Source organism: Talpa occidentalis, unplaced genomic scaffold (assembly GCF_014898055.3).
Source record: "Talpa occidentalis isolate TD23 unplaced genomic scaffold, MPIMG_talOcc4v2.1 talOcc4.7, whole genome shotgun sequence".
In the NCBI taxonomy this organism is placed as follows: domain Eukaryota; kingdom Metazoa; phylum Chordata; class Mammalia; order Eulipotyphla; family Talpidae; genus Talpa; species Talpa occidentalis.
In genome coordinates this window covers 7,658,651-7,673,540 of record NW_023605083.1, presented here as the reverse complement: position 1 = coordinate 7,673,540, position 14,890 = coordinate 7,658,651, and the positions used below count along the sequence as shown (strand labels likewise).

The window sequence follows — 14,890 nt, the reverse complement described above, 5'->3', positions numbered from 1 at the left end:
TACTAGCGCCTGGGTCGAGCTCTGCCAATTCGTCCTGACAAAAACCTAAAGAAAAAACAACAGAAGATATTAAGATTCGTGAATTACTTCAAGAGCATTCCAAATATGAAAAAGCAAGTATTACATAATTGAGGGGGGAAAAGTCCAGACTCAGAAGTAAAATTTGGATTTGAATCCCTAGCTCTGAAACATTTATATGTATATAAATGTATCTTCTCCTCTTTCATTTCACCATCTTAATATAAAAATGGGTAATTATAGCATTTATCAAAGTTGTAATGAAAATTACGTGAGATATTGATATAAAATGCTTATTTAGCACAATCTTTGAAACACAGTAGAACATTTGGCGCTCAATAAACTGCACAAGTATTTACTTGTAGCCAATGACAACTGGAATATAAATTCATATAAAATTACAATTCCCCTTAACTACCTGTAATGTTGTACTTAACATTATTTCCCAAAAGAAAGCAAAATATACAACATGTGAACTTACAACAAATATCAAACAGGGTAAGTTTACTTAAAATTTTCACAAATGCTGGAGAATTTATCAACACACACTAACGAGAAGCAATTATTTCATTAATGAGTATGCTATTCAGGTTGGAATAAACACCTCTCAAAGCACATTTCAAGTTCCAAAACTAAGAGCCACATCTCTCTTATTGGTGTGGAACTATCACACTGGAGGGGAAAATCAAGCACATTGAAAGGTTAACACACAGTAGGTGTTTTATACATAATGACTGAGATTTTTTTTTCCTGCAACAAGTGCCTATTATCTTCAGGTTTTTTTTCCTCCTCATTTTAAATATTTTGTCAGAAAAGCTTTTTCTTGCCTCCCTTACCCTTGTCATACACACAAGGTTCAAGTCCTATTATAAGTATCTACAAAACTTAGTGCACTAATCAACAAGGAATTACTATGTCCAACTATTAAACTTGTCCAAAAAGAATGGAACCTGACCTATTCACAGCTATAGCTGCATTATCTCCCACAAGTCTAGCGCAAAGCAGTTCTTCAGTAAACATCAATTGTAGTATCTTAACGGTAAACTTTTTCAAAATGGAGCAAAACTAGTACTAGAGGGTTGTGAGAGTATTTTATGTGATCAGCACTGGGAAGCCAGATGAGAGCCAACTGAGAGTCACGTGTCGAAAAAGATGTTCAAATAGCAGGGAGACTCTTAAAAAGGTCCACAACTTTTACAAAGGTCCTCTAATATTCCTAGGCTGTTTTGGACACACCATTCACCAAACATACCACATCCTTTCTTGCCTTCTTTGTTTCCTCCTCCTCCTCCTCCACTTAGTGAGAAGTATTTATCCCTCAAGATCCAGTTTAAATATCACCACCAGTGTGAAGTGTGAAGCATAGAAAAGGAGAGCATTCACTGAAGAACAAAGGAACAATTTAAATATGGGCCTCCTCCACTAGACAATAAGCTCTTCAAGGTAAGAAACATGGCCTATCCATCTGCAGATCTGCTTTTATGGTCAGAACAGCTGTCAACACATTGTGGAAGATGCTCAAATTCAGGATGAACTAAATAAAAGCATAATCCTGCCTCAATGATCATAGTCTACAGGAAGTTACAGACTCAGAAAATGTAAGTCTAGCCTAGAAAACATGCAGGAAGTCTGAAAAAGGAAATTGGATTTGGAGCACCAGAATTTGTAAGCTGTTGAAAGTGGCTGAAATGCCTAGGAAGGCCCACCTCAGAGCAACTTTCCAGACTTTCTACATAAAGGCTACAGGAGGGCCTCCCCTTAAGCGCTGGGTTGCAAGGCTGCCCGCAGCCTCTGCAGCGCCGGTTCAATCCCCGGCTGCTCCCGGCCACCGGAGGAGGGTCCCGCATGGCCGCAGACCTCTCCCGAAGCCCGCTGCTCCCCTCAGCAGTGTACTTCGGTCCTTCTGCCTGCTCTGCTCCCCGCTCTGGCTCTGGTGAATTCTCTCACCCTCCTGCGCTTCTGACTGTACCCAGTGCTTGTATAAATAAATAAAGCTTTAAAAAAAAAAAAAAAAAGCTACAGGAATCCGAAAAGCTGTGGGAAAAGGCCAGGTAATAATGAAACAACTCATCATTACATGGGGGTTCAACACTGCCAGAAGTGAAATTGAGGATAAACATTAATTTAATGTAAGTGGATTCAAAAACAGGCCAAGAACACAAAAAGGGAGATTCAAAGCACTTTCAGTTATATAACTTTAAGTAAATCACTGCCTAGTCTAGATCTCAGATTCTGAACCTTAACTGAAAGCACTGCACTGGAAGTCTCAAGAAAGAACACATGTCTATTGAAATTTCTGAAAACATTTTGAACTCAAGAGTACCTAAAATCAAGCACAAAGAGAGGGTGACTTAAAAAAACAAAGAGTTAAACAGGACATCTATTTTATCAGTCTCGTAACTACATCTTCTTCTGTTAATGACATCGTATATTTCTTTGAAGACTTACCACTTCTACAATCTCAGACCATATGACTCAGATAGGATTGACTTTAACCCTGCTATAAACAGGGTGCTATAGTTTATTGAAAGGATTAAATGAGATCATGCATGTAAAGGCTTTACAAAATATGTAACATAGTCAGAGTTCAACATATGGGCGCTACTTCTAACTAAACCCCTAGGGGCCATCCAAAACAATGTCCACAGCAGCAAAAACAGATTCTAGGAGAGTAACTACTGACCCATGTGACATCATCCTCAAAAACCTGGGTTGGATCCCTAACCCTAATGTCACTTTAGTCATCTTCTACAATTCTTAATTCCCCCCCCCCCCCCCGTAAATTGCTTAGGTGGTGATTCCAGATACAAGCTATCCCCTGAGGTAAGGAAGACAGAAGGACTCTTAAATTTGCCCTAAAACATTCTTCCAACAGTTTCAGAAAGCCCTGATTATGGAATTCTGTAACTATGCCTATAATCCCTCCATCTAGTCCTAAGGCCACTGACTAATAATGCTGTCTCTGGTTTTACAGATCATATAGGGCAGGAGGTCTGAAAAGATATGGATAACAATGTTAATCCCACCTATAAAGCACATGATCCTGACAAGTCAATAGAAGAGTTAGATCTGGCTACCATTCTCAAAGAATATCACCCAAATTATCAGCAACCATATCTAGTTAGCAAAATAATTCCAGCAAGAAGAATCCAAATCACTGCTAGAGTAATCCCAATCTATACCTAGTTAGATCAACACAAAGGCAAAAAATGATTATCAGAGTTGTTTAGTAAAAGTGGATTCCTAAACCACATAAATCACAAACATACCACCAAAAAAACTCTCTCCCAGAATGCAACTCATTAAAGAGCTACGAAATATTCTGAGAGATCGCCACTCTATGACTAGTGATTTAAATAGCCTTAAAAAGGGACAGAAGAGAAGCATAGATAATATATCACCAAGTCAGCATCATTATAACCAATCTCAAATTCAGTAAAGATTTAACTTAGAAAACAGATACAAAATGAAAAAGGCATGAATCTGAGACAGATTTGGATTCAAATCCTAGATTTGCCACCATTTTTAATTAACTACCCTGTCTCTATTTCAAGAAACGAGGATTAAAAGTAACCACCTTGGGGCCTCCCTGCTGGCTCAAGGGGTTAAGACACAACCTATGAAGATGTCCATAGCCTCTGCAGCACAAATTTGATCCCCAGCCGGCCAGGGAGCTGCCCACATGGGGCAGCAGACCTCTCCTGTCTTGCCCGCTGTGCCCCTCGGCAGTGTACTTCAGTCAATCTGCCTGTTCTGTTCCCCACTCTGTCTCTGGTGAATCCTCTCACCCCCCACACCTCTGGCCTGTACCCCAGCTCTTGTATGCATTAGTAAATAAATCCTAAAAAAATAAAAATAACCATCTTGGTCAAATTTTGTGAGATTAAGTGAATATACATAAGTCATTTACTTTACAGCCATTGATAAACAGTTCCAAGTCTAGGAATTTTCTTTATTACAAAGAAGACCCAAGTGACAACATTTAGCAAAAAAAAAAGGTCGATGATTCCTCAGCTGTGATTGCTTACAGTGACAGCTTTAAAAGATACTATTTTCCTTTATTTACTATTTTGACTATACAAAAACATTTTTTTTTTAAAGATTTATTTCTTTGTTTATGCATACAAGAGCTCGGGTACAGGCCAGAGATGCGGGGGGTGAGAGGATTCACCAGAGACAGAGTGGGGAACAGAACAGGCAGACTGACTGAAATACACTACTGAGGGGAGCAGCAGGCGAGTCAGGAGAGGTCTGCTGCGCCATGTGGGTTGCTCCCTGGCAGGCCAAGATGGAACTCACGCTGCAGAGGCTGTCGACTGCTTCATAGAGCAGTGCTTAACCCCTTGGGCCACCAGGGAGGCCCCAAAAAAAGATTTTAAATAAACTTTGAGTATCCGTTTTTTTCCCCAAATATGAACAAATAGAAGTTTATGGGTACTGTCATTAAACAAATTCAAGCCTGTGCCTCCCTGGTGGCCTATGGATTAAGTCTCAGTACTATCATCACTATAGCATGAGTTTGCTTCGGGGCCAGGGTCTAACCCACATGGTACAGCAGACCTCTCCTGTCTTGCCTGCTGCTGCCCTCAGCAGTGTATTTTGGTAGATCCACCTGTTCTGCTCCCCACTCTGTCTCTAGTGGGTCCTCTCACCCCCTGCACTCCTGGCCTACACCCCAGTTCTATACCAAAAAGAAAAAAATTCAAGGCTGAAACACTAGCTAATAGAAATTTATAATGTATCTTTTACAAAAACTAGTTAAATGTTTCTCTGTATTTTTCTGCTGTTATATTTTTATTGGGGTAATGTTGCTTCATAACACTGTATGAGATTCAGAGGTACAGGTGCACACCTCTTCAGATAACATTACCACACCTCACCCACCACCAAAGCAGCAACTATAATGTACCCATGTAGTCCACAGGGCCCTCCACCCACTTTGATGCAAACCCCCCATTGTTCCCCTCAGATTTCTAGGATTTATTTTCCAGTTTTGTCTGCTCCTTTGTTTTGGTCTCTATATTCCCTATATAGAATGAAAACATCCAGTATTTGTCTTTCTCCTTCTGACTCAGTTCACTTAATATCCCCTCCAGTTCCACCCACATTGTCAAAAATGGCAAAATTTCATCTCATAATCCATTTATGTGTCACTGGGCACTTAGGTTGTTTCCAAAACATGGCTACTGTAAACAGTGTTGCAAAGAACAAAGGGGTGTACATATCCTTTCAAATTATGTTTTATTTGCATTCTTTAATGGATATGTAGGCAATCAACTCCTGGATAACATGACAGAGTAAAAATATTTTGAGAAACTTCCATACTGTCTTGCATAGGGACTGGCCTAGTCTACATTCCCACCAGCAGTGTATGAGGGTTCCTTTCTCTCCACATCCTCCCAAACACTAGTTGTTTCTGATCTTGTTGATATGTGTCCTCACAGGTCTAAGGAAATTATCTCATTGTGGTTTTGATTTGCATTTCCCTAATAAGTGATGATGAGCATTATTTCATGTGCCTACTGTCCATCTGTATGTCTTTGGAGAAGTACCTATTTAGCTTTTCCATCCATTTTTTGATTGGGTTGTTTGTTTTTGCCTTTTTTTTTTTTTTTGGTTACATTGTATGAGTTCTTTGGAAACCTTGGTTATTAGCCTCTTGTTGGATGTTTGATATATAAATATTTTCTCCCATCCAGTATGGTGTGTTTTCATTTTAACGATTGTTTCAGACACCTCAGAAATAAGAAGCTCGTAAGAGATTACTATGCACATCTTTATGCCAATAAATTGTATACACAGGAATGAACAAATTCTTAAAAGCATACAACCTTCCAAATCTGAGTCAGGAAGAACTAGAGAATTTAAACAGACCAATTACAAGCGAGGAAACTGAAACAGTAATCAAAAGTCAAAAAAAAAAAAAGCCCAGGACCATATCTACCAAACCTTCAAAGATGAACTAATACCTACCTTAGCAAACTGAATTCAACAATACAGCAAACATATCATATATCATGACCAAGTGGGATTTATTCCAAGGATACAGTGGTTCAACATTCACAAATCAATCAATGTAATTCACTACATCAGCAAAAAGAAAAAGAAAAATCATATGATCATATCAATAGTTGAAGAGAATGCATCTGATGACTCAACATTCATTTATGATAGAAACTTTTAAAAACACACCTCACCATAATAAAGGTCATATAGGCCAAAACCACAGATACATCATACTCAATGCGGAAAACTGAAAAATTTTCCTCTAAGGTCAGGAATAAGCTAAGAATGTCCATTTTCACCACTACTATTTATAGCATTGGAATCCCTAACAAGAGCAATTAGGCAAGAGAAATATACAAAAGGAAACCAGACTGGATAAGAAGTAAAATTACCACTATTTGTAGACAACATAGTAACACACACAAAAAAAAAAAAACCTAAAAATATCACTAAAAGACAACTGTCAGAAACAACAAATCAGTACAGTGAAGTAGCAAGCTGTAAGATCACTATACAAAAACTGGTTGTGTTCCTATATTCAAACAACAAAATAGAAGCGAAAGATTAAAAAAAAAAAATCCTATTTACAATTGCCTCAAAAGAATTAAAATATGTAGAAATAAACTTACCAAAGATCTGTACAATGAAAACTGTAAGATGTTAAAATTAAAAAAAAAAAAGACAACAATGACACAAAGAAATGGAAAGCTATTTCCTGTTCATGGACAGGAAAAATTAACGTTGTGAAGATGGTCATCTTACCCAACGCAATATACAGATTCAGTGCAATCCAATGGCATTCTTCAAAGAAACTGACTATTGAAATTTATATGGAACCACAAAAGATCCTGAATAGGCAAAATAATCCTGACCAAAAAATAAGAAGTAGGGGCCTCCCTGTTGGTGCAAGGGGTTAGGACACAACCTATGAAGCTGTCCAGCAGCACGAGTTTGATCCCCGTCTAGGAGCTACCCACATGGCACAGCAGATCTCTCCTATCTTGCCCGCTGCTCCCTCAGCAGTGTATTTCAGTCAATCTGTCTGTTCTGTTCCCCGCTGTGTCTCTGGTGAATCATCTCACCCCCTGCACCTCTGACCTGTACCCCAGTTCTTGTATGCATAAATTCTTTTTTTAAAAAAAGCTGTAGGGAGTGAATGATGGACACACATATACGGACAAATGGTCAAGATACAAGTGGGAAGTAGTACAGAGTAGTAAGAGCATAAATTCTGATATCAGACTAGGTTTAAACCCTTGCACCATCACTAATTGTGTTCACTGAGGAAGCTACTTCACTTCTCAGAGTTCATTTCCTCATCCACAGATCACTGTGAGAATTCAAAGTGAATACACTTAGGTCAGTGGAAAATGGTTGGTAACTGTGATCAATATTAGTGAGAGAACAGAAGCAGCACCCACTAGTCTAGGAGCATGTAGAAGGGATAAGCATTCATCAGGCAAACCATTGTGAGAAACATGTTCAGAGGAAGCCACATGTCAAAGGCATGAACAGAGAGGGGGAAAAGAATATCCATTTTGTAATGTGACTTGATTTATCACCCTAACCAGGGCCATATCGTAAAGGGTTCTGACGGCCATCTATCTATATATAGGCAGTTTTGGCTTTTGTTCCACACGCAAGAGTCACTGAAGATAGGAAATATCTACATAACCATGGAAGTGTGTCAAAGCCATCCCAACTCTGACTACTTCTATATGGTGGCTCTAAATTTTCAACTAGGAACTAAAAGCACAAGGAGAACTTCCCTGGTGGCCCAAGGGATTAATCTCAGCACTATCAAGCTATCAGCAGCCACTGCAGCTCAAGTTCGATCCCCCACCAGAGAGCTAACCTACATGGCCCAGCAGACCTCTCCTGTCTCGCCTGCAGCTCCCCTCAGTGTGTATTTCAGGAAATCTGCCTGTTCTGCTCCCCACTCTGTCTCTAGCAAGTCCTCTCACCCTCCACACCTCTGGCCTACACCCCAGTTCTTATATGCATAAACAAATATAAATCTTTAAAAGCACAAGGAAAAAAAATAAAAAAAGAGCTTTGTGGTGGTAGCCAACATACACAAGGCAAACCATCCATAGCCCCTTAAATTCTAGGAATTCTTCCCTTTTTCTGCGCTCTCCCCTATTTTCTGAACTCTTGTTACAATGGATACCTGGGTACTTGGGTACTGGGTAAGAAAGCATGGGGGTTTTTTTGCCACAAACATTAGTTAGCCAACCCACAGCCTGCCTTGCAGTCAGGTTTACAGCAATGCAAGCTAGTCCCAGAGACCCAAGCAGATACAAAAATACTTTTCTTTTAATTAGCTGAGCATTAAATTCAAATCTGCTCTTTCCTTTCTGACCAGTGGATAGTGTGTCATTTGGGCCATTAGCTTTTGTTTCTCAGAGGCAACCTGACAAAACTTGAGGAATAATAGAAAATGCTTCTGAATGCAGAGACAGAGCACCACAAGTACATATATCAAAAGCTGGCTGGCAGAGCATCAAGTCATATTCCACTTTCTCCGCCTACAAATGTCAAGGTCGTATTTTAAAAAATGCAACAAAAACAGTGCCCTTTGTCTAATGTCATTTTCTTAATGTGGGGAAAAAAAGAAGAGGGAGGGGAAGCCAAGGATTCTCAATTATATTACCTATTATAACCACATATTTGCTCAGCTTAAATGCCACTTATAAGAAGTGTCTATATTTCTATGGAAATATTAATTAACTTCCTTCTGATGAACCTACATCACCTTTTGTACAGTTTTTGAGGCTTCTAGAATTATTAAGTACAGCCTTGAAACCAAACTGAAGGCAAAATAGTGAATCCAAGATTATGACATTTCAACTATGAAACTTTTTTTTTTTTAAAGATTTATTTATTTATTTATTTATACAAGCACTGGGTACAGTCAGAAAAGCGGGAGGGTGAGAGAATTCACCAGAGCCAGAGCGGGGAGCAGAACAGGCAGCCAGACGGAGGACACTGCTGAGGGGAGCAGTGGGCGCGGCAGGAGAGGTCTGCAGCACCATGTGGGATTCTCGCCGGCAGCCAGGGATCGAACCATCGCTGCAGAGGACCCAGCGCTCAACCTCTGCGCCACCGGGGAGGCCCTCAATTTTGAAACATTTTTAAAAAATAAAAATAGCATACAGCTTCAAGGCTGTGGCTACAAAATCAGATGAAAACAGTTTAGGGGGCCTTCCTGGTGGGGCAGGGGTTAAGTCTCTCACTATCAATCTACTGCAGCCTGAGTTCGATCCCCAGCCCAGGAGCTCACCCACTTGGAGCAGCAGACCTCTCCTGTCTCGCCTACTGCTCTCCTCAGCAGTGTATTTCATTAGATCCACCTGTTCTACTCCCCGCTCTTGTCTCTGGTGACTCCTCTCACTACCCCTCCCCCGCATCTCTGGCCTGCACCCCAGTTCTTGTATGCATAAATAAAATCTTTTAAAAAAAAGTTTAGGAAAGCAATTTGATGAATCAGAGGTCATTAGTATTTCTATGAAAATACAGTGTAAACATTTCTCAGAAAACTACATGTAGTGATGAACCTCTGACATTTTTCATTTCTATTTTCTGGTTCTCTGGAGTAACAAAAGGGACTCTTGATAATTCTTTCAGCCTGGAGGTTAAAGAAATTTCAAAATGCACACATACAAGAAAACATAAAATAATCTGTCAGTTGTCATTTATTGACGACTCTATGCCAGGCGTTGGATTGTTTCAAGTGAATTCTGATAATTACTAAAGTAGCTACTAGTATCACCATCTTTTTTTATTTTTTAAGATTTATTTATTGGGCCTCCCCGGTGGCGCAGCGGTTGAGTGTTGGGTTGCGAAGCTGCTCGCAGCCTCTGCAGCGCCGGTTCAATCCCCGGCTGCTCCTTGGCCACCGGGAGAGTCCCGCATGGCGCGCAGACCTCTCCTACCACCCGCTGCTCCCCTCAGCAGTGTACTTTGGTCCTTCTGCCTGCTCTGCTCCCCGCTCTGGTGAATTCTCTCACCCTCCTGCACTTCTGACTGTACCCAGTGCTTGTATAAATAAATAAATCTTTTAAAAAAAAAAAAAAAAAAACACTAATGTGGGAGAAAGAAATAAATTTTTTTTTAATTTATTTATTTATTTATACAAGAACCGGGGTACAGGCCAGATGCACGAGAGGGTGAGAGGATTCACCAGAGACAGAGTGGGGAACAGAACAGGCAGACTGACTCAAATACACTACTGAGGGAAGCAGCGGGCGAGACAGGAAAGGTCTGCTCAAGGGTTAAGTTTTTAAACTTGTCTTTATTTGAATCTTACTTCAGTTACTGTATGTTCCATGTATTAGAGACACCATCCAGAACTTACCTTTCTCCCTCCGAGTTATTTCACATATTGTTGTCTTATAGGGTTACAGGGGGAAGAGCCACAAAAGTCAAAACAAGAGAAGGTCTATTCAGAGCCATCTGACTAATAATACCCCACCTTTGCATGGTATGTGCTTTCCAACAGCCAGAAATATAGGGATTTGGTGTTATTTCAAAGAACAAACTCTGACACTCCTACAACAGCAGGCCTCACAAATCCAAGAAGGCAAAAGCATACTTAAATGAGTATATTTAAAACCTTCTGGGTAATCCAACATGTCCATGTCAGAAGCAGTTAAGAGTAACTTTACAAACCAAGCCAAACTAACATATAAAACTTTAAATGAATTAATAATTGGGAAGAACTAGCTTCTTTTGAGTAATTGTAAGTTTCTCCCAGAAGGATCAGGGAGAATAAAGATTTTTGTTGTTGTTGCCATTTCAAAGGCTACCTCAGGAAAACTCTTACAGATCAAAGAGTTTGTTGGAACATGGTCAAAGAATTTCTTAAGTCATTTCAGAAAGTGACCACAGATGGTCTGATGGGACAGTAGACATCAACTGTTAGGCAAATATATTAGTGAGGAGTAGATGCAACCAAAGAGATGCCCCCATAAGCAGAAAGTACCTTTTCCTTATTCTCTTTGAAAACCCCCATATGGGGGCCTCCCTGGTGGCATAGGGGTTAAAGACAGCGCTATCAAGCTATCTCCAGTCACTGCAGCATGAGTTCAATTCCCGGCTGGCCAAGGAGGTGACCCACATGTCGCAGCAGACCTCTCCTGTCTTGCCCGCTGCTCTCCTCAGCAGTGTATTTCAGTAGATCTGCCTGGTCTGCTCTCCACTCTGTCTCTGGGGAATCCTCTTACCACCACCCCCCTCCTCCACCCTGCCACCCCCCCTGCACCTGACTCACACCCCAGCTCTTGTATACATAAATAAATATTAAAAAAAAAAAAAAAAAGAAAACCCCATATGAAATGGAACATAGCTGCAGCTGCATGACAGACCCTAAATATGCTTGCCCCTTATGAATCAGCGCTGGAAATTTAACCTAAGAAAAAGAGTCAGGGCCTCCCGGGTAGCATAGCAGGTTGAGCGCAGTGCTGTGAAGTTGTCCACAGCCTCCGCAGCTCTGGTTCAATTCCCGGCCGGCCAGGGAGAGTCCCACGTGGCGTGGTAGACCTCTCCTATCTCGCCCGCTGCTACCCTCAGCAGTGTATTTCGGTCCTTCTGCCTGTTCTGCTTCCTGCTCTGTCTCTGGTGAATCCTCTCACCCTCCCGCACCTCTGGCCTGTACCCCAGTGCTTGTATAACAGAATAAACCTTTAAAAAAAAAAAAAGTCAGAAATAAATGGTGCAAAATAGGTAGCCACATAAAAATACTACCATGGGAAAATAATTAATAAAATTTTGATATACTATTCAATGGAGTAGTTTGCAAACATAAATGTTTACATTTATAACTGTACTCTCAGAATGAACTCAACATTATCTCCTGTGTGGGGAAAAGCACTTTGGGGTCTTTTTTCCCATAATTATCTCAAAGTATGGACATGGACATTATGGCTGATTTTTTTCCCCCTTCATTCTACTTTTCTGGTTAAAAATATATTGCTTTCATAAAATGAATGTGTACATTTTAAATATTGTAAGAAAATAATCTAACTAAACTCTCCAAAATCAACCACTTTGGGGCCTCCCTGGTGGCACAGGGGTTAAAGTCTCAACCTTATTAAGCTATTATTGCCAGTCACTGAGGCAATCCCAGGCCAAGGAGTTAATCCAACAGGACACAGCAGACCTCTCCTGTCTCATCCGCTGCTCCCCTCAGCAGTGCATTTCAGTAGATCTGCCTGCTCTGTTCCCCACTCTTGTCTCTGGTGAATCCTCTCACTCCATTCCCCTACCCCTTGCACCTCTGGCCTACACCGCAGCTCTTGTATGCATAAATAAAAAATAAATCTATTAAAAAAAATGTTGGTTTCTTGATGAGGTTACAGCATTTTTGTGAAAATTGACCTCTATGTCAACCATTCAGGTCTTGAATCACAGGACCGAGGAAATAAATGATTAGGGCATAGCTACAGATACTAGTCTACTGCACCACACTAAAATCACACTCATCATGTATAATACATGCTTTTCTCATAGCTTTTGATACCTGTTGTAAGTTCTATCAGCTCAGACTTGAAGTTCCTGTTCTAGCATTATTATGCACTAGCACACAGAGTAGCATTCTTACTTCCGTATAACTGAAAACTAAGTAAAATACCCAGACCTTGGGCCTCCCCGGTGGCACAAAGGGTTAAGACGCAACCTATGAAACTATCTGCAGCAGCTGCAGCACAAGTTCCATCCCCGGCCAAGGACATGACCCACATGGCGCAGAAGACCTCTCCTGACTCACCCGCTGCTCCCCTCAGCAGTCTGCCTATTCTGTTCCCCGCTCTGTCTCTAGTAAATCCTCTCACCCCCCGCCCCACACCTCTGGCCTGTACCCCTGTTCTTGTATGCATAAATAAATAAATCTTTTTAAAAAATACCTAGACCTTTCAGAGTAAAAAAACATAATTTGGCACATAGCTCCTCTAATCTGACTTTAGCAATCCTCTTTCTAAATATGCCTCACATTCCTGAATAAGTCAAAGTGACCATAATTTTGAGAAACAAATATTGGCTAATGATGTCAAATGAGAAGAGCATACTTGTAAGGTCAACAAAGCAGGCTCAAAGACAAGCTGACCTGTAAACTGAAACTGTGTAGACATACTGGTTACTTTCAGCCCTGAACATGTCACAGCCTTCATGGTTTTCCTTCAGGTTAGTCACTTTTTATCTTGTCCAAATAGTATTTAAGCAGCCTAATGCTACTTTTTATTTCCTAAAAAGCATTATATATTACAATTTCTTCCCATTGTACACATAGATTTGCTTCTATGTCACATGTCCAGGGCCAGCACTGCTTTCCTTAGCAAGGATCTATGTTTCCATCACCACAAATTAGCTTTGGACTTTGCTCACTTACTTAAAAACAAAGGCATCTTTTAAAAAAAAAAAAAAAAAACAACATCATGACCAAGAGGAGAAAAGCTTTAACAAGCAATTTTCAAGAAGTACAACTGCCCCATGCCTAAAAGTGGGAGAGACATTGCTCTGAAGTTTGGTTTTAATTTTTTTAGTATTTTTAAAGATTTATTTATGCATACAAATATGGGGTATAGGGGGGTTACAGAGGATTCACCAGAGACAGAGTGGGGAGGAGAACAGGCGGATCTACGCTGCTGAGGAGAGCAGCAGGCGAGATAGGAGGTCTGCTGTACCATGTGGGTAGCTCCCTGGCTGGGGAGCGAACTCATGCTGCAGGGGCTGCTGATAACTTCATAGTGCTAAGACTTTAACCCCTGTGCCACCAGGGAGGCCCTGGTTTTAATTTTTGCATCTACCATTAAAGTAATGTCTTCTGGGCCTCCCCTGGTGGCACAGGCAGGTTCAGCGCAGCGCTGTGAAGCTGTCCACAGCCTCTGCAGCGCTGGTTCCATTCTAGCCGGTCCCACATGGCATGGCAGACCTCTCCTGTCTCGGCCCGCTGCTCCCCTCAGCAGTGTATCTCAGTCAGTCTGCCTGTTCTGTTCCCCGCTGTTCTAGTGAATCCTCTCACCCTCCGGCGCATCTGAACTTTCTTGTATAAATCAATCAATCTTTAAAAATTAAAAATAAAAATAATATTATGTCTTCTATAACACTAGACTTTTTTAAAGATTGATTTATTTATGTACACAAGAGCTGGGGTACAGGCCAGAAATGCAGGGGGTGAGAGAATCCACCAGAGACAGAGTGGGGAGCAGAACAGGCAGACTAACTGAAATACAGTGCTGAGGGGAGCAGCGGGCAAGACAGGAAAGGTCTGCTTCGCCATGTGGGTTTCTCTCTGGCCGGCTGGGGATCAAACTTGTGCTGCAGATTGCTTCATAGTGCTACACTTAACCCCGTGCGCCACCAGGGAGGCCCAAAACACTAGACTTCGTAATGGTACAGATAAATGGTCCTCAGGAACCCCCTCTATCAGAACCTGTGATTCCAAGAGTATGAAGCCCAGAATCAGAGAGACCTGGATTTGAATCCTATAGTTTGCATTTACCATTAGTAGGCCAAGTCAAATAACTTGCTCAGTTCTGTCATCTGTAAAATGACAATGTGGTTTTCTTTATAGGACTGCTGCACATAAATAGCACACAGAGAGCACACAACAAATTTCAGCTTAAGAAAAAAGAAAAGGGGCCTCCCTGGTGGCTCAGGCAGTTGGGGGCTGCACTGTGGGGCTGTCTGCAGTCTCTGCAGCGCGGTTCGATCCCAGCCGGCCAGGTTGAAACCCACATTGCACGGCAGGTCTTTCCTGTCTCACCCACTGCTCCCCTCAGCAATGTATTTCATTAGTCTGCCTGTTCTGTTCCCCATTCTGTCTCTGGTGAATCCTCTCACCCTCCTATGCATCTGGGCTGTGCCCTGG

General features: G+C 41.2%; 1 protein-coding gene and 1 long non-coding RNA gene across 14 annotated transcripts in view; one reads left to right on the top strand and one right to left on the bottom strand.

Moving 5' to 3' along the window:
- LOC119230856 (uncharacterized) overlaps nucleotides 1–1,781 on the top strand; it is a 57,295-nt gene extending 55,514 nt beyond the window's left edge. For both annotated transcript variants that reach the window (XR_008549736.1, XR_005121821.2), the window contains one exon: nucleotides 1,320–1,781. This is a non-coding gene — a long non-coding RNA (uncharacterized LOC119230856). The remainder of the gene's footprint in view (nucleotides 1–1,319) is intronic.
- The window catches only part of NR6A1 (nuclear receptor subfamily 6 group A member 1), a 254,728-nt gene that overhangs the window by 131,145 nt on the left and 108,693 nt on the right, over nucleotides 1–14,890 (bottom strand). For 11 of the 12 annotated variants that reach the window (XM_037492388.2, XM_054689674.1, XM_054689671.1 and 8 more), the window contains exon 2: nucleotides 4–45. Coding sequence is in view for 4 of the 12 variants with exons in the window: in XM_054689670.1 (XP_054545645.1) it covers nucleotides 4–45 (42 nt within the window). In the remaining 8 variants the exon portion in view is untranslated. Of the gene's footprint in view, nucleotides 1–3; nucleotides 46–5,991; nucleotides 6,447–14,890 lie in introns of those variants that run through there. The other variant, XM_054689673.1, reaches the window with a different exon arrangement.